Source organism: Cervus elaphus, chromosome 15, assembly GCF_910594005.1.
Source record: "Cervus elaphus chromosome 15, mCerEla1.1, whole genome shotgun sequence".
Lineage (NCBI taxonomy): Eukaryota > Metazoa > Chordata > Mammalia > Artiodactyla > Cervidae > Cervus > Cervus elaphus.
Window position 1 is genome coordinate 61925942 of NC_057829.1, and position 19379 is coordinate 61945320.

At 47.4% G+C, this 19379-nt stretch overlaps 1 protein-coding gene across 1 annotated transcript in view; it reads right to left on the minus strand.

Moving 5' to 3' along the window:
• RRP12 (ribosomal RNA processing 12 homolog) overlaps nucleotides 1-9691 on the minus strand; it is a 28607-nt gene extending 18916 nt beyond the window's left edge. The window contains exons 1-10 of the mRNA XM_043926495.1: nucleotides 9459-9691; nucleotides 8696-8928; nucleotides 7119-7202; nucleotides 5697-5773; nucleotides 5128-5233; nucleotides 4807-4923; nucleotides 3596-3734; nucleotides 3380-3507; nucleotides 2344-2442; nucleotides 1645-1736 (exon numbers count right to left, since the gene is read on the minus strand). Coding sequence (XP_043782430.1) covers nucleotides 1645-1736; nucleotides 2344-2442; nucleotides 3380-3507; nucleotides 3596-3734; nucleotides 4807-4923; nucleotides 5128-5233; nucleotides 5697-5773; nucleotides 7119-7202; nucleotides 8696-8928; nucleotides 9459-9597 — 1214 coding nt within the window. The 5' untranslated portion in view covers nucleotides 9598-9691. The remainder of the gene's footprint in view (nucleotides 1-1644; nucleotides 1737-2343; nucleotides 2443-3379; nucleotides 3508-3595; nucleotides 3735-4806; nucleotides 4924-5127; nucleotides 5234-5696; nucleotides 5774-7118; nucleotides 7203-8695; nucleotides 8929-9458) is intronic.
• Between the last annotated feature and the right edge of the window lie 9688 nt (nucleotides 9692-19379).

Sequence of the window (19379 nt, forward strand, 5' to 3'; positions counted from 1 at the left end):
GACTCTCAGATGCACTTCCCTGGGGAAAATCAAGGCTAAGTTTCTCAAATACTCTTCCAGAAGATTTTATGCATATACAAACACACAAAATAATAACTGCCAACGCTTATGGAACAATTATCACATGCCAAGTTCTGGTGTAACAACAAACATTAATTCACTTAAACTTTGTAAAAAATAAAAACAACAATTGAGATTAAACCCTATCACAATTCCCATTTCAGAGATGAGGAAACTGAGGCACAGAGAAGTCAAATAACTTGTCCAAGGCCATCCAGCTAGTGAGGGAGTGGGAGTGGTCTAAATTCACACCCTGGTAGTTTGGCTCAAGAATGCACAATTACACACCTTGCTTTTTCCTCAATAGATCTTGAAGATCTCCCCATATCAGCATGCACCCATCTACCTCAGTTATTTCTAACAGCTGCCTAGTATCCCACTGTTCGCACCTAACCAGTACCCATCCTGGGACACATCCAGGTTACTCCTAGGTGTTTCTGCCATAGAGTCACAAAGAGCTGGACATGACCAAAGCAACTTAGCATATACGCACAAAAAGCATCCTATAATTACGGGAGACCTCCTGCAGGATAAACCCTGAAAAGTGGAGAACAAAATGATCTGGCCATTTTCTGGCACCTCCAGGTAAAGAGCAGTTTAGTGTAGAAAAAGAACATGAGTCTGGCAGACCCGGCACTGCTCCCTCGCAGCTGCATGACTAGCTCACACACAATGCTTCAGTTTCTGGTTTATGAAATAGGCTGAGACCTTCCTTGTGGGGTGGTATGATCAGTGAGATGGAACATGGAAGCAGAGTACCCAGCACAGTCTTCTGGGGGCCAACCAGAAGCCTTCAGAGGACAGAGGATGACATAGAGGTCAAGCCATCGGGGACTCGACCCTGGCTCCAGGCAAAATGAAATCACCAACTGACACTGTTTTATTCTCAATCTTATTTGGGATAAGTGGAACTATCCAGTGGCTACTATAAGAGGGAGTGTTTTGTGTGCATGCTTTAGTCATGTTCAACTCTTTGCAACCTTATGGGCCAGGCTCATGGAATTCTCCAGGCAAGAATACTAGAGGGGGTTGCCATGCCCTCCTCCAGGGGCTCTTTCCAACCCAGGGATCAAACTCACGTCTCCTGCATTGGCAGGCCGGTTCTTTACCACCAGTACCACCTGGGAAGCCCCATGTTATGACAGAGACACAAAACAGAAACTGGATTCGAAGGACTAAGAATCCCAGAGACGGGGACCATTAACCCAGGTGGGAAGTAGGATCGAGCTGCAGAAAGCAGATGATACCCTCTGAGAAGCAGACGACTGCACAGGGTGACAGCCGGGGGCTCTTGGCCCCCACCCTTCAGTGGGGAAGATGCTCTCAGAAGGCCTTGTTGTTCCTCACAGCTGGTTGGTAATCGCTCCGGCAGGAGAGGCAGCAGCCCTGGCTAACTCAGGCTGTGCTCCCCAGCCCTGCCTTCATGAACTCAAGAGCTGGTCTGCACACACTCAACACAGAACCGCCACCACCCCCAGGAAAAGCTGAACGCCCTCCAACTTCTGGCTCACGGCCCTCCTGTCTGCAGTGCAGGGTGGGGAGCCTGGCTGGTGGCTGCAGGACCACCCTCTACCATGACCTTACCTGACCAGGTTGATATGGGCTTTCTCCATGACCTTCAGCCAGGCCAGCAGGGGCTGTAAATCATTCTCACTGGGAACGTAGTCGTACAAGGCCTAGGTGAGGGACCAGGAACAAGCAGGTGACTGAGCAAAGTGTTTCAGCAGCAGCCCAGTGACAACACCCCTTCCTATCACTGCATGACAGCCTGCACATGGGGCCCTAGAACTCACAGCCCCCTTGGCCCTCCTTTCCCTGATCCATGAAGCCCTTCTGCTTCAGCTTCTAGGGGAGAAACGTCTTTAGGAGCAGTCGAGAATAACTTGGGTTACACAACCCTTTGTGAACCTGAGAAAGACCAGAACGCTTCTCTGGAAAAATGCATGTGAGCACATACACACATTTTTACAAACAATTTTTCTTTTGGTTGGGGGAGGGTTGTGCCCCCTTCCCCAAATCCACCTAGAGATCCCTGTTTGAGGTACCTGCTACCATGAGACCATGCTGAATGGTTTACTATGTTAACTACCACAAAGTCAAGAGTCAGGGCCCCACTTGTGGACACTAATGTGGCTTTGGTGGACGGCCTCCTGGCTGTCTACCCGCCTCCTATGCTGGGACAGCCCAGCCTGGCCTATCCAACCTCGCTCTGCAGCCAGGTAACAGGGCTGCCCCCTGGCACAGCCATGTCCCCCGTTTCCCCATCCCTCCGTTAGGTCTCACTGTGATGATCTGGGCGTTGAGCTCTGCCGGCAGGGTACTCGCACTGGGCTTGGCATGGAAGAGGCTGTGAAAGGCCTGCATGGCACAGGCTGTCACCAGCTGGAAAGGACGTGGAGGTTAGTGGGGAACCCACTAAGGAGGTCATTGCAGCCCTGGGCTCCTCCACATCCCACTCCATCTGGTGGGTTGCGGGGGAGACCTGGGCCCTTTGAACCTCAAACATGCCCCTGACGCCTGGATACTCAGACACAGTTGTTGCTTTAGGAAGTCTTGGCAGCCACTGGGAAAATTTTTTAATGATTTAAACAACATCAGAGAAATGTGAACAAAATGTTTTTAACATTAGGGGCTAAAAAAACAGGCTACAAATGGTTGGCATACTATAATTAAAACTGTATTTTTATGTGTTTGCTTATTTAAAAAGAAACTGTCTAAAAGGATACACAGCAAGCTGCCTGTACTATTTATCTTAGGAAATGAGACTTGGTGGGAAAAATAGACCTCTATTTTTCACTTTATATACTTTGGAGTTTTTTTTTTTCCTAAGCAACGATCATGTTATTCATATAATGAATATTTTAAAATATGTATGTGAACAAACACTGTAAGAGAACATATAAAGATTAACAGAATTGTGCTAGGATAGCAGAAATGCAACACATCACTTTTATGTGTCTTTAGAGTGTCATACTGATCTTACTGAGTAAGCAAAAGAAGAAGGTGAGAGAGAGAAAAATATAACCATAAGCGTGGGTGGGGCAGAGCTCAGGCAGGGGAGGACGGCTGCTTCACCAGTCCCACCCGATTCCACCCCCTCCCTGAGCTCATCTCCCAGCTGAGGCTGCCCTGTCTGCCCCACACCAGGGATGAGATGGGTCCTTGGGTGTAGCCAAGAGCAGGGTCAGGGCCAGGAGACCCCAACTCCCGCTTTTGGCCTGAACAGTGAGCCTCCCGAGTGCCAGCACACAGGCCTGGGGTCTGAAGCTCTGCCCTCCCTCCTCCTCAGAGTGCCCCATGCACTGGGGGACGAGCTCACCACATGGTTCAAGGTCATGACCCGCAGGAGAGTCTCGCTGCAGCTCTTCACCAGGCCTTCTGGGAAGCAGGGCAGTAGGTCCTTCAGCAGGGTCAGCATGTGCAGCATGGTGGTGGCCTCCTTGGAGCCTGGCAGAAGGAAGGCAGCTGAGACTCCAGCCCACTGTCTGCAGCTGGCCCCAGCCCCGCCCCACCCACTCCCACGGCGCTGCCCCACCTCCGGACTTCTCGATCTCCTGGATGCAGAACTTGGCGGTAGAAATGGCAGCAGGGTGATGGGCAGGGGCCTTTTCACCAAACATGAACTCGCTGCCCTTGAGGATGGAGCACACCCCATGCTGGGCAGCCTTCCGGATCTGAGGGGCAAGAAAAGGGGACAGGGCAGGGTCAGCACTCAACCAGCAACATGGGTGGTTGTCACGACCACCAGCAGTGAGCAACAATCACACACCCATGCTGGGGGCATCCTTTGCGTGGATTCCCGGGCTGATAAGTAAGACAAACCTGGGTTTCAATTTCTGCTCTTCTACTAACTCACCAATAAACCTTGAGCAAACCAAACTACTTAGTCTCTGCGCTTCAGTGTCTCATCTTTACAACACGGATTCCTCTGTTCACGCCATCATTCAACAATACAGAGTGCTCACCAGTTCAGCAGTGAACCAGCAACTCATCGGGAGATAGGAAGTAAATAAATGCATGCCAGAAGACAAAAGTACTTTGCAGACAATAAAACAGGGGTTGTTTCTTTTTTATGCAGTGATCAGGTTAAGTGTCACTCCAATGATGTGACGTTTCAGCAGAGACCTGAAGCAAGTGAGGGGACCGCCATGGGGATTTGCAGGAAAGGAGGCACAGGCCTACCTGGGATCAGAGTGCTCAGCACCAGGAGTGACTCTTAGGACTGTTATGACTGATACACACCCCCCAGTTCTAAATTTCAGAAGGAAGCAGCGTGGCCGAGCACCACTTACTAGGCACTGGCTATAAGCCGGGGCCTGTATCAGGTCTGAGGAAATCACCCGAGTGTCGCCATGACCTTGCAGCAAAGTTGATTTATTATCCCTATTTACAGCTTAAAAAACCAAGACTCAGAGAGATTAGGTAACTTGTCCATGGTCCCAGCACAGTGAGTCAAATATTCAGCTCAGTTCTGTGTGACTCCAAAGCCCCCTCCAGCCCCCTCTCCTTCCACTGTAACTAAATACATCACTGACCAGTGAGGCAGCAGAGACTCAAACAGGCCTGACTATGACCATCCGTCCTGCAGAAGGAGTGAGCAGACAGGGTTTCAGGCCGGAGCAGAAACTCCGAATAGGAGTCCAGCACTCAGGGTGACCTCCCTGGGCCACTCAGCGGGCCAGCAGCAGCCAGCTTACTGGGATGGGAGTGGCCGCCCCCTCCAAGCCCGGGGTCCCACAGCCTCACCTTGGGCTTGGTGTGCACGGTGAAGCTCAGCAGCCCGTGGTGCACCTGCAGGGTCACAGGGAAGCTCCAGGCCTCCAGGTCCTGCTTCCGCAGAAGGGTGGCCAGACAGGAGAGGACCTGAGAGGAGAGGCAGAGACCCTCAGCTCCACCCGCTTCAGCCAGGTGGGAGACAGCCCGGGTTCTCAGGGACTCCGGAAAATGCCAAAGGGCTTTCTGAGGGTCCACAGAGTGCCTATGCCCCTCCCAGGAGGCGTGCAAGCTTTAGCCAAATCAGGTGGGCTCTGGAAGATGGCAGGGGGACACCCAGACCCAGACACTGACCCATCGGAGGGCAGAGGTGGAGCCACTGATGGCCTGGGCTGACATGATATCCATGAAGGCTTTGGAAGTATCGGAGAACTTCTTAATGAGGACAGGACTGGGCACGCTGCGGGGGAGAGAACAGAGACGGTGAGAAGCCCAGAGGGGTCTCTGAGAGCTGCTGGTCTGGAGAAGCTGGACAGAGCGGGGCAGCTCGGGCCCTGTCACTCAGCTGGCTCCCCTGTCGTGACACCCAATTCAGTGTGTTTCGACGGCCCTTGAGCTCCCCGCCTCCCTCATATTCTCTACCACTATCGACCCAGTGGGCCCTTAGAAGCTCCCCCCAGTCCTCTCCCACGTGTCGCCTGGCTGCAGGTCCCCAGACAAGCGGGCCCCACATTCCACCTCACCCCTCCTGCCCAGCCACCCCAGTCACCTTCTGTCCTGTTAACATCCCAGGCCACCCGGAGCCTGAGCCGGGAGACTGCCACCAGATACTTAGCATCTCTTGGTTCTTTTTAATAATTCCTGTGTTACTCCCTCCCCTCCAGCCCCACTCCCTTCTTCCCTCACAAGGAGCCAGGACTCACCGCTTGAGGACAAGGTTCAGCAGGTAAGCGACAGCAGCCAGAGACTCCGTGGACTCCACCGCTTCCATGGTTGTCATCTGACCGGGCCATGGGGTGGGAATGTGGGAAGAACGTCATGCTGGGCAAATGGGGTACTGGGGCCCCGTGTACCCATGGGGATGGTTAGGACCAAGAACCCTGGTGTCAGAAGCTGAAATCCCAGCTCTGTCACTGTGACTCTGGACTAGCAACTTAACTTTTCTGTGACTTGGGTTTCCTCACTTGTAAAACATGGATAATTAAGTTGTCGTGGGGTTTAACTGAATTAATACACATCACACTTAGAACACTGCCTGACATGTGATGAAAACCATTATACTGCTATTCAATTTACTTCATTATTCTAGAACAGAGGTTAAAAAGCATTTTCTGAAAAAAGCAGCCAGATAATAAATATTTCAGGCTTTGCAGGCCACATGTGGTCTCTGCTGCATATTCTTCTTTGTGTGTTTTAACCATCTTATAAAAATGTAAAATCCATCCTTAGCCCTCAGGCTATACAAAAACAGGCCACGGGTCAGATGATGCCCATAGGTTATAGCTTGCACCTTCTCCACAGTAGTGATTCTCACACGTTTAAACCCTTAAAAATTATTGAGGATTTCCCCAGATATTTTGTTTATGAAAATTGTATCTACTGATATTTATCATATTAAAAATTAAAATGGAGAAAATTTTTTTAAACATAAGAATATGCAAGCACAAAAAAAAAAGAATATGCAAGCACAATTTCATGAGCTGTTAAAATGTCATTAGACATTACATAACTTCTGGAAAACTCTAAGGTACACTCACAACACAGAAAAAGGTAAATGATGGTCTAGTAGTACTATGGAAATTATTTTGACCTAGCCAAGCCCCCAAAGGACTTCCCCAGTGGCTCTGAGGTAAAGAATCTGCCTGCAATGCAGGAGATGTGGGCTCAATCCCTGAGTTGGGAAGATCCCCTGGAGAAGGAAATGGCAACCCACTCCAGTATTCTTGCCTGGAGAATCCCATGGACAGAGGAGCCCGGGCTACAGTCCATGGGGTCACAAAAGAATTGGACATGACCTAGAGACTAAACAACAGCAAATCCCCTGAAAGCGTGTTGGGAACCCCCAGACTACACTCTAAAAACAGTTTTACTAGAGAATCCCCTGGGTGTAACCCAGTTTTATCAACTAGGGAAAGAAATAAATAAAAGAGAGGACTGGATTTTGTTTCACAAGAATCATATAGGAAATCCCGCCAGCCTTACCAAGCCATTTGAGAATAACTGAAGCCCTTTCACCTTTTCAAGGCTGTCTTTCTCCACCCCTGCATGCAGGGGTCCCTGTCTTCTCTCTACAGCCTGAACAACCTGCTACTCCCAATGCCCACCGGAAAGCCGCGTTCACTCACCAGTGCGGCAAAGTACTCAGTCTCGGTTTCCTTCCCACCCTGGGAGCGAATCACCTCTGTGACAGCAGCCAAGACAGCACAGATCTGCACATAAGGGAGAAGTCATCTGTCACATCTATTTCCAATCAAATCCCACCCCAGGGTAGCCTCTTCTCCTTCCTCCGTCACCAATTAATCTCCTGACAAAGCCCAAAGCAGACAAGATGAAGTGCACCCTGAGCCAGGGGAACACATCACGGGGCCCAGCAAACTGGAAGACATACACATTTGCCCCAAAACCTATATCCAGAGCTCTACCCCTTATAGAAATACCCGCACAAATATGCAAACATTTGTGTACAAGTGTGTTCACTGCAGCAACCAATTGGAACAATGACGCAGCCTTCAGCAGGGGATTAATAATGTAGTGTCACATACTAATGACAGATTCGAATACGATGTAACCACTAAAAAGAATGGTGACCACCTACATAGATGAATTTAGAAACGCTGATCAGTGGGAAAAAAGTTGTAGAATAGTGTATATAAAATATAATGGTGCTCCAGTAAAACTAGACAAAGTCTGGGTAAAAAAGTCTAGAATAGTATTAATAACTTGATAAAAGGCTGTTGAGAACTTGAGATCTGGCTAGTATGACTGAGGAACTGCCTCTTTAAACATCAAATACTTATTGGGAAACAGATTTAGAACTATTTGGGTATAAGAATCTACTTTTGCAATTGTAAGTTTCATGAACTTTAAATACTAGTCAAGTACTGCCAATGAAAATTTAGCATCCAAATGGAGGTGTCAGACTAGATTCTGAAAACTCAGTACAGTAAATATAATGAAAAATACCTCACTTTTAAAAAATATTGATTATAAGTTGAAATGACAATATTTGGAGTATACCAGGTTACATGAGAGATACATAATTAAGGTTACTTTCACCTGCATCTTTTTTTACTTTTATTTAAAATAGCTACTAGAAAACTTAAAATCCTTTGTGTGGCTCACATTACATTTCTGTCGGACAGCACTGGTCTAGAAAAGTACACAGTGACTTGTTAACAGTAACTACCACAAAGAAGTTAAGCTGGGAGGCCAACTTTCATATTTTATTCTACTCATCTCACTTTGTTATCATTTATAGTTTTGACACTTCTCATTTAAACAATGAAAAAATATAAATATATATAATTTAAAATTATAAACAAAAAAAAAGTATCATTTAGGTCCAATTAGATAAAACATTTCCTAGCCACTGTTATTCAGTGTTAATTTATTTAACAAATGTTTTCTGAAAACAGTCTATATAAAAAGGCCTGTGTTAGGTATAGTTGAAGAGATAAACGTTTGCAAAATATTTTTTGGACATTTGGAAATTGTCTGGAAAATACACTAAGGGACTTTACACTTGAGATGAGAAGATACTCAGAAAAAGCAGAGTGGAACCTGCCCTAGGAGATGCAATAGGTCAGGGACACAGGATAGGAAGGGTGACACAACACCCAGAAATTCCACCTGTTGTCACCAGACATCAGTCAATTGTCCGCCCCCGCCCCCCCAATTAGCCTCAGGCTGAGCTTCCCCCTACCTCCTTGTGGGCAGCCGAGTTGGACTCCCAGAAGCGCTGCACTTTGCTGAAGGTGACGTTTGTGCAGTCAGACAGGCCGCTCAGGAAGGTGCCAGAAGACTTCTCGGTGAAAGCCGGCGTCACCTCTTCTTCTTCCATGGCCGTCTCAGGGGCTTCGCTTTTGCCCAGGCGCAGGGACCCTGACTGCAGCTCATTATGCAACTTCACCGCATCAACTGTCAAGTCGCTCTTTCCTGAGAACCAGAGATAAAGAGTAAGGCCCCCACTTCTGCTCGAAACTCCTTGGCCAAGAGAACAAAAACCATCCCTAGGAAACAAACCGACAGAGTCCTGGCTCCTAATCTGAGAGGCTAAATTCTGAACGCTGTCCGCCTCAGCAGCCCACGGTACGCCTAGAACTTATCAGACCCAGAAAGGGAACCCTCCAGCTAACGGTTTCGCTTGTGTGAGTCGGCTGGGGGCTGCAGTGAGGGGCCTGGGAAAGAGAAGAGGGTGAAAGCGCTCTGTGAAGAGCCAAGATTAATCACAGGCATGATTACAGACGCAGACACTTGTGGTACCCAAGCCAAGTTATCTCCCTCCTGTGAACTCACTTTCTGCATCTGTTAAACGGGGAGAGTGGGCCCTTACAGCAGATTCGAGATTGGACATTTTAAGAGACGAAGCGTCTGGTGCCTGGGCCCCAGAGCGGCTTAGATCCATCGAGACTCAAGCCGGCCCAAAACCCCGCCGCCCGGCTGCGCCTTGATCGCGACCGTGCTACCTGAAGGCCGGCTGAAGAAGCGGCTGCGGGCGGCCTGGCGATGGCGGCAGATGACCGGGTTGCTGTCGCTGCTGTGGCCTTTCTTCCAGCGTTTCAACTTGGCCGAGACCCCGGAGGGCAACTTCCCCGAGCGACCCATGCCTAGTATGCAGGGAGTGAGTTTAAAGGACTGGGTTCGGGGAACTAAAATACACGCAGGACCCACGTGGGTTCGCAGCCGCTCCACTTCCTCTTCCTCTGGCGTAACTTCCTTATTCGCTGTCCGTTTCCATGGCAAAAGAATCAACATCCGGTTTCATGTAGTCTCCAGGCTGTAGCCTCGGTTGAAGGAGAGGCTGGAGGGAGACCCATTTCTAGGAAGGAAGCTCTGGTGGTAGAGTGTAGCTGGGGCTCTTACCCCAAGGCTACTGCTTCTTGGCCACAAGAGTGAGCCTTGTTAAACTGGAATTCCTTTGCAGGTTAAAACACAAACGTACATTTATATTACTTTTTAAAAGCCAATTTCAGGGATTAAAATCTAATTCCCTGGTGGTCCAGTGGCTAAGACTCTGCACTCTCTATACAGGGGGCCTGAGTTCGATCCCTGGTCAGGGAACTAGATTCCACGTGCCACAACTAAGACCCTTTGCAGCCAAATAAGTAAAAATAATTAAAAAAAAAAAAATCTAATTTCAAAAGGTAAGCATAGAAACCAGGTGGCGCTAGTGGTAAAGAATCTGCCTGCCAATGCAGAAGACACAGCAGACAAGGGTTCAATCCCAGGGTTGGGAAGATCCCCTGGAGAAGGAAATGGCAACCAACTCCAGTATTCTTCCTGGGGGAATCCCATGAGCAGAGGAGCCTGGCGGGCTGCAGTCCATGGGGTTGCATGCAGAGTCTGTCATGACTGAGCACACACACACACACACAGAGTCCTCTATAGCACAAAGAACTATATCTAGTCTCCTGAGATCAGCCACAATGGAAACATGGAAAAGAATACATATATAAACCAGAATGTGTATGTGTGTATAACTGAGTCACTGCTGTAAGCGGAGATTTGCATAGCATTGTAAATCAACTGTACTTCAATTGAGGGAAAAAAGGAGAGAGAGAGTTAAAACCTGGCCAGATCTGAGTGAAAACCAGTTCAGGCTGGGAAAAGAGAAAAGCAGCCAGTGATTCTCTAAACCCGCTCAGCTATTTTCATTTATTACTGGGGATATGCACTTGCTAAACCACTCTTGCCTCATTGTTATTGCTATTCAGCTGCTAAGTCTTGTCTGACTCTTTTTGACCCCATGAACTGCAACATGCCAAGCTTCCCTGTCCTTCACTATCTCTGAGTTTGCTCAGACTCATGGCCATCAAATCAGTGATGCCATCCAACCATCTCATCCTCTTACCTCATGATAGCACTCAATTCCCGCCTACTTAATCTCGTCTTCTCCTAATTTCATTTCAGAACCAGAATGCAATCCAGAACTGCTTCCCACTCCCCTGAGCCCCTCCCCAAAATCCTTTATCCAGAACTGGAAGTTTACAAAAGAGCTTCCCTTCCCTCTCTTGCAGAGCAACATTCAAAGTTTCCTCCAGAATTCTCTTCCTCAGTTCAAATCAATAAATCTGATTTTGTCAGACTAAAGCTTGATCTGGGGTTTTAGGCTGATTAGGCTTTAAACATTCATTTTTAAAACTTCTGTTTTTTGGCTTCCACTAAAGTAAGACCCTTCAATGAGTCAATCTTAATGTACCAGAAATTGACAACCATTTTGCATCCTGCTTCCTTCACTTTATACAATGTGAATTTCCCCTATGTATTGCAAACTAACTGTGTCCTCTGCCCATATTCAAATGTTAAAAATCCTAATTCCCATAGCTGATGGTATTAGGAGAGGGGGCTTTTGGGTGGCGTTTAACTCATAAGGATGGACCCTCATGAAAGGAACTGGCAGAGCTTCCCAACCTTTTCCCACCATGTTTCCACAAAGCGAGAAGGGCCCTCACCAACCACACTGCCCCCGCCCCCACGAAGTTTAAAACCAGACATAACTAATCTATAGTATTAGAAGTCAGGATAGCAGTGTTCATGGTGGCAGTAGCTGAGAGTGGGCACAAAGGGAATAGTAACATTCTAATTATTTCTGAGTAAGGAGTTTACATAGATGTTATCACTGTGTGCTAACTCACTGAACTGTACACATAATTTGTGTACTTTCCTGTGTATATATTACACTTCATTGTTTGACTAAAAATTGGAAGTCATCCTTGCATACAGGGCAGAGAGAGCATGAAGACTGTTGACATGAGAAAGCACACTGCAGTGAAGGCAGTGATGGCAGCTGAGCGCTGCCCGAGCCTCCAGCCACAGGAATCACCACCAATTCCTCTGGTCAGACCCACTTCTGGAACAGAGGCTGAGTTTTAGGTCTGAGAAAAAGGAACCAGTGGCCTGAGGAGGAAAAGGGAGCCAAACTTGGAAATTGCTATAAGCAAGGCAGTGCTCATGACCAGCGGAGAAGGAAATGGCAACCCACTCCAGTACTCTGGCCTGGAAAATCCCATGGACGGAGGAGCCTGGTAGGCTGCAGTCCATGGGCTCAGGAAGAGTTGGACACGACTGAGCGACTTCGCTTTCACTTTTCACTTTCTTGCATTGGAGAAGGAAATGGCAACCCACTCCAGTGTTCTTGCCTGGAGAATCCCAGGGATGGGGGAGCCTGGTGGGCTGCTGTCTCTGGGGTCTCATAGAGTCGGACACGACTGAAGCGACTTAGCAGCAGCAGCAGCTCATGACCAGAAGTCATGATGTAGGGACAGTCATTTGAGAGAAGGCAGAGAAAGTGTTGGGTTCAAGTCTGGACTTACTTTCTTCATCACACAGAGCAAGAATTTAACCTCTTTGAGTCGGCATTTCATAAGGTGGTAAAAATAATACTGAACCCACTGGTCTACAATGAGGATTGTGTCAAAATGACTACAACACGGTTTAAGTGTTGTTAGTGGTACCGTGTGGAGGGTGCTATGGTGCCCTTTTGCCACCAGAGGGAGCACTGCAAACAAACTGTTAAAGCCAAAACCCTACAGAGACAGCAACAACCACTAAGCAACCTGGGGTTTTGCAAATCAGATGGGGAGATGAAGAGGCACAGGGTAGTGGCAGCCTTCAGATCCTTTTCCTAGAGAGCAGGCACTGTGGGCCGGCAAACTGAGTCTGCACCATGACTGGATACAGCCCCTGGGTGCTCAGTCTAGAGCAAGTATTGGAGGGGCCCCAGGCTCCCTCATGGCCCTCCATCCTGAGGCATCTGCTCAGAGTCTCCTCCGGAAGGCATGTGGTGCCAGAAGAGGGGAAAGAGGCATCCAGATGGCCTCAGCACACTCTAGCACACTCTTCCCCACCCTGCACCTCAGGGCTCACCTTTTTGCTGAAGGACTAACCTCCACCCAGAATTCCAACGCCTTCCACCCAGAGGCATTAACTATCTCCATGACTAGCCATGTATATATGGCTCATAAAGATGACTCTGCATCAGGTGGCCAAAGTACTGGAGCTTCAGTTTCAGCATCAGAAGAGCTGACTCATTGGAAAAGACTCTGATGCTAGGAAAGATTGAGGGCAGGAGAAAAAAGGGGCGACACACCAACTCAATAGACGTGAGTTTGAGCAAACTCCAGGAGATAGGGAAGGGCAGGGAAGCTTGGCGTGCTGCAGTCCATGGGGTCGTGAAGAATCGGACCTGACTGAGTGACTGAACAACAACAAAGGACCACTCACATTTGTAGGATAGATCCTGTAGTCAAACCCTCAGGGTTAGAATTCGAGTACCACCACTTGCTGTCTGACCTTGAGCAAGTCACCTTACTCTCTGAGCCTCAGTTTCTTTCATCTGTAAAATGGAGATAAGAATGCCCACCCATAGCATTTTTGAGAACTAAATAAGATAACACATGTAAAAGTGTTTAACACTATCTGGCACATAATGAGAAGGCAATAACTGTGAGCTGACTCATTGGAAAAGACCCTGATGCTGGGGAAAATTGAGGGCAAGAGAAGGGGTGACAGATGGTGAGATGGTTGGATGGCATCACTGACTCCATGGATATGAGTTGATGGATATCTCCATCACCAACTCCAGGATATAGTGAAGGACAGAGAATCCTGGTGTGCTGCAGTCTATGGGGTCACAAAGAGTTGGCCATGACTTAGCAACTTAACAACATTATTATTCTCCAAAAAAAAAAAATCTTCTTGAGTTACAAAGCACCTTCTCACCTACTATCTAAGTGAGGAGGAGAGAGAGAGCACATTTCCTTATTTCACAGATGGGTAAATATGGTTCCAAGGAGTTGAGTGACACCACTAAGGTCATACAGGCGGTCAATGGGCAAAAGCCGGGAGATCCAACTCTTTGCCGAGGAGCCCCCTCTGTAGTCACTGCTCTTAAAACTCTCTTTAAGGCTCACATGGAAAAGGAAAAGGAAAAGGGCTGCTGAGTCCAAAGCACTGAGCCCAGGGCCACAGGAAGGCCCCAGGCCTTTTTTAGATCTGTGGTGTTGTAATCTCTTATGATGCTAGGCAGGAGGAAAGGGAAGTTGAGGTTTAGCCTCTTGCCCTAAACGAAGAGGAACCAATGGTTTGGATGTTTGAAATAGGGCTCAAGCCCTGAGGGTAGGAGAAGGGCTTTGTCACCCTGGGCAGCCCATTATGATCAAACAGTGGAGCTGCAACTCCAGAGTGTTTTCCTAACTGCTGGAGTTGTGTTAACAACCAGACTTTGGGCTTAGGCAAGCTTGCATTTGGAGCCACATCCTAGGTATGACCAGGGACAGGTGACTGGACTTTATAAGCCACAGTTTGCTCATCTGAAAATGGAGCTGCTCTTTGGAGGCAGAAATGAGATAACACGTGCCAAATGCTTAGCACCGCACTTGGCACATCACTGTTGCAGGAGCCGAGTGCACTGGCTTCTGGGGCAGTGACATTCATCTGGCAAAGAAGAGCTTTTAGGAAGAAGAGCTTACTTCCTAGAGTAAGTCTGGGGGGTAAGTGAATGGCCTGGTGTACTAAAAATGACAGAGAGGACCAATATCTGGGCATGGCAGGTGTGATCTTGCTCAAAAGAACAACTGTCTTCCAAGGTGGGGTCCACCCTTTCCTCCCACCTGACAGTAGGTGTCCATGGCTAGTAGAAGGGAGTCTGGGTAAGGAGAGAGCGTGATTGCCGCTATAAACTGGCGTCCTGATTCCCCCCAAATCAGTCTTACTCCAAAATGAAATCTTTGCCACTTACTACTTTGAATCCCACTCCCCCCTTTATTTATTTATTTTTTTTGCCATGAAGCATACAGATCTTAGTTCCCTGACCAGGGATTGAACCCGTGTACCCTGCAGTGGAAGCACAGTATCCTAACCTCTGAATGGCCAAAGAAATTCCATGAGGTGGCTTTTCGAAAGTGAAACTGGCAAAGTAGATTGGGAGCATATCCTAACGGGCTTTGAGGGCCAGGCTAAGGGGTCCGGATTCTCATCGGAAGCACATTGCACTCATGCTGCTACTGAGTTCTCACAGCTGTGCTGTGCAGTAGGTGTCATTATCATCAGCCAAGCAGCAGCAAGCACTCACACACACAGAGGGCTGCAAATAAGAAGAGAGTTTATTTTGTTCTTAAGAATTGTAATTCTGGAGAATCAAATTTGGGTGAAAACTAAAGAGTGTTCCAGGGAAGAGTCAGAGGGTTATAAAGACAAAAGCCACCAGAATACATTCTAGAGCAAGAAAAGAAATGTTTGCCCTTAAGGGACAAGCTGTGACAAGTGTTTTAGGGTAGTAATCTGATAAATATCTTGAGTTTCTGGAACACTGGGCAGATACTCTGGATGCCTTCACTAAGGCAATAAGTGCTCAAAAGGTCAGATTTCCATCCAGGCCAAGACCCACATAAGCCACACATCCTTAAAGACCTCCCAGCTCCATTTAATTTTTTATTTGTATTTTAAAACCTTTTATTTTTATTTATCTATTTGGCTGCCCTGGGTCTTAGTTGCAGCAGGTGGGATCTAGTTTTTTGACCAGGGATCAAACCTGGGCTCCCTGCACTGGGAGCATGCAGTCTTAGCCACTGAACCACCAGGGAAATCTTTCCCAGCTTCATTTTAGAGCATTCTCTTAGCAATACTGACTCCATTTTTTATTTTCCTTTCACATCATTATCCATATTATACATATGGAGAAACCAAAGCTAAAGAAAGTTGAGTTCTTGCTTAGGTTCCCAACAGCACTAAATGACAGAGTTGGCATTTTAAACTTACTTTTCTCTCAAGTCCTTTTCTTCATGATCAGCTGATTACAAAGAGATGAAAGTGGCCTAGTTCTCATGTACAATGTTCACAGGCTGCCTGGGGTGGCGGTGAAGAAACCTGGTGGTGATGATATGATCCGTGCCATCATCCCGGTATGCCTAGGAGTCAGGGAACCTCGAGCCTGGCAGGGTATGGTCAGGTCTAGGAGGCAGATTCAGTGTCAGGTGAGGGTCGCTTTCTGATCCATAGACTGCTGTCTACTTGCTGTGTCCCCACATGGCAAAAAGGGCAAGAGAATTCTGTGAGCTCTCTCTCTCTCTCTTTTTTTTTGTAAATGTGTTTATTTCTTTTCATTTTTCTTCAATTTGGCTGCACTTGGTATTAGTTAGACACACAGTATCTTCAATCTTGGTTGAAGTATGCAGGATCTTTGACTGTGGCATGTGGGATCCAGCTCCCTGACCAGGAATTGAGCCCCAGCCACCTGCACTGGAAGCGTGGAGTCTTAGCCACTGGACCATCAGGGATGTCCTTGGGCATTCTTTTATAAGATACTAATCCCGTGAGCCCTCATGGCCTAAGCACCTCCCGTAGTCTGCACCTCCTAATACCATCACATCAAGGTTATGATCTTTTTTTGCATTTTTAAAACATTTATTTTTAATTGAGGGATAATTGCTTTACAGTATTGTGTTGGTTTCTGTCACTCATCAACATGAATCAGCCGTAGGTACACATACGTCCCCTCCCTCTTGAACTTCCTTCTCACCTCCCACGTCCCACCCCTCTAGGTTGTTACAGAACCCTGGTTTGAGTTCCCTGACTCATACAGAAAATTCCCATTGGCTATCTGTTTTACATACGGTAGTGCATATGTTTCCATGCTACTCTCTCCATTCATCCCACCCTCTCCTTCCCCTCCCCGCCCCCACCACCCACCTGTGCCCAGATGGCTGTTCTTTTTTTTTTTTTTCAGATGGCTGTTCTTTATCACTGCGTCTCCATTGCTGCCCTGCAAATATGTTCATCAGTACCATCTTTCTAGATTCCATATATGTGCATTAATAGATGATATTTATTATTCTCTTTCTGACTTACTTCACTCTGTATAATAGGCTCTAGGTTCATCCGGTTATGATTTCTCTTAGATTTTTCATTTTGAAGGTTAAGATTTCAACATATGAGTTTGGGGACATAAACCTTCAGTCCACTGCAGTGACACTCAAGCTGTATGGTGAACTGAAGCTGACCAAAAGGAAAGGTGGAGGTGTGGGCCAGGCCTAGGCAACAGCAGCTGCAAAGACACAGAGGCTAGAGGTAACATAACATGTTTGCTCTAGAGGCGGGATGCTAGTTAAAGACTGCTGCACAGGTACAGGCAAGAAACAATGAGGTCTGACACCAACGCTGTGGCAGTGGGAGCGAAAAGGAGAAGATAGATGGAAAAATGTATTTAGGAGGTGGAATGGGCAGCACTTACTGACTGACCAGTTATGAGGAATGAGCTAGATTGCAATGTGCAGTTATGTAGACTGTGGACTGCTCAGTTTCCCAGCTGAGGGATCTGAATTCCCATCCTCATTGGAACTGGTCTTTTTCTAAGTAACCAAGACACCATAGAGACTAGCAATAGTCCTAGAGGGAGGAAAAATTACTCCCAGAGAAGCAAGCGGTTCCAGACTAGATGTGGAGGTGCCTATGGAAGACACCACCTCGCAATAGCTGAAACAGAAAGCTGAATCTCTGATTTACTTTGAGAGTACATAGCATTGCCTGTGGGGCAGTCTCTGAGTGGAGCAGGGAAGTGATCGTCCATGAGGTGCTGGGAGGTGTGAAGGTCAGGGATGGGCACACTTACAGGCGGGAGCATTTAGGGGCTGGCTGGTGACTGTTTCTGAGTGACTGGCCTACAGAAGTGTGGTCACCAAGGCAAACTGTCATTGTTCCATTAAAGGGAGATGAGTTGTCATTGCTGATATGGTTTAAAACCCTTTGGGGTTGTTACTTGTTGCCTTGGCAGCAGGACAGTCTTTGGGGTATGAGAACTTTTTTCTTCATGATACAGCTAGCTTAAACCATTCACCACCCTACCCTCAGGAGCATTTTACTTTAACAGTGGACCATGTTTCTCAAAGGGTTAAATCTCCAGAGGGATTTAGGACCTGTTGGGGGCTTAGACACCTGCCTGGTCCAGGCAGTGGCAATAAGATCCAGTTTCTGTCCTTTCCTTCCAAATCCTGGACCTGGGGTGGTCCTAAAACAGGGATCATGGAAATTAGTTGCACAGTAGGGGAAGGTCCTGGCCCGGGGGGTGGGAGTCATGTATCAAGTCAAAACTAGGATCTAGGAGTGAATCAAAGTTTTATCTGGAGACCTTACTGAGAACTACAGCTGGGAGGACAGCCTCTCAGATAGCTCTGAGGAGCTGCCCTGGAAAGGTAAGGGAGGAGCCAGGATACATAATCTTGTTTGCTGCAAAGACAAAAACAACAACAACAAAAAAGAAACAGAAATAAAAAACAAAAAAAAAAATCAAAAAATTACTGCTAATCACAAAACACCCAGACATCTCAAATTAATGGGTGTTATATATATATATATATATATATATAAAATACTTAGAATTGAATAAAAAAATATATGGACTAGGAGAACAATCCAATGTGAAGGAGAACAGAGGGCCCTGTTTGAGCATTTTCATCGTCATAGTTCTCACATGTAGGGCCTAGAAACAAATGACCTGGGGCACCCCTTGTGGTTCCCTTTCAGAGACTGAAAGAGTTCCATAACCCAAGAAAAAGAGTTTATACTATGGCCAGACTGGACACTCAAGTCCAAAGCTGGGTTTTGAGGTTGGAGAAGAAAGGGTTTTGTCAGGGGAGCAGTAGAAAGCCAGTTCCAGCTCTGTATCTTCAGATGGTGACTGTAGAAGGCTGTGGAGTGTGCCTCTAACCGTTCATCGAAGCACTGCTTCCTCTCCTGGAAGCTCAGTCTTGAGACTTTAGCCACAATCATTTGGCTCAGGCATCAGCTGAGCTGGGGAGATCTGAGCATTCTGCGATGGGTTTGCTTGATGTTCCACACATAAAGACTTAAAATGTTGTGATGGGGAGTCCTGTGGACTTGATGGCAGTCGCCCCTCCCTGCCTTCCACCCAGCAGAAAATGTGGTTCTCCTCGCTGGGATTCTAAATCGGGCTTTGCTGAATGTTTGCTACTTGATAAGAGAGTTATCTTTCTGCAGAAAAAAAATACTTGGGAAGGGAAGGCTGAGAGAGGCCTTTATTATTTTAAGGGACAAGGGCAATAGGAATGTGATCACTGATATGCTTATCTGAGTTTTTGTAGCAGCTTAACCAACAAGTTGGTGGTTAGAAGCTGTTAGAGTCCTGTGAATTTACCTGAGGCCTGAAGGATTTCCTTGAGGCCTGGGAAAGATTGAAGGCGGGAGGAGAAGGGGACGACAGAGGATGAGATGGTTGGATGGCATCACTGACTCGATGGACATGAGTTTGATAAACTCCAAGAGTTGATGATGGACAGGGAAGCCTGGCGTGCTGTGGTCCATGGGGTCTCAAAGAGTCGGACACGACTGAGCAACTGAACTGATGAACTGAAGGATTAGAGCACTGAGCTAGA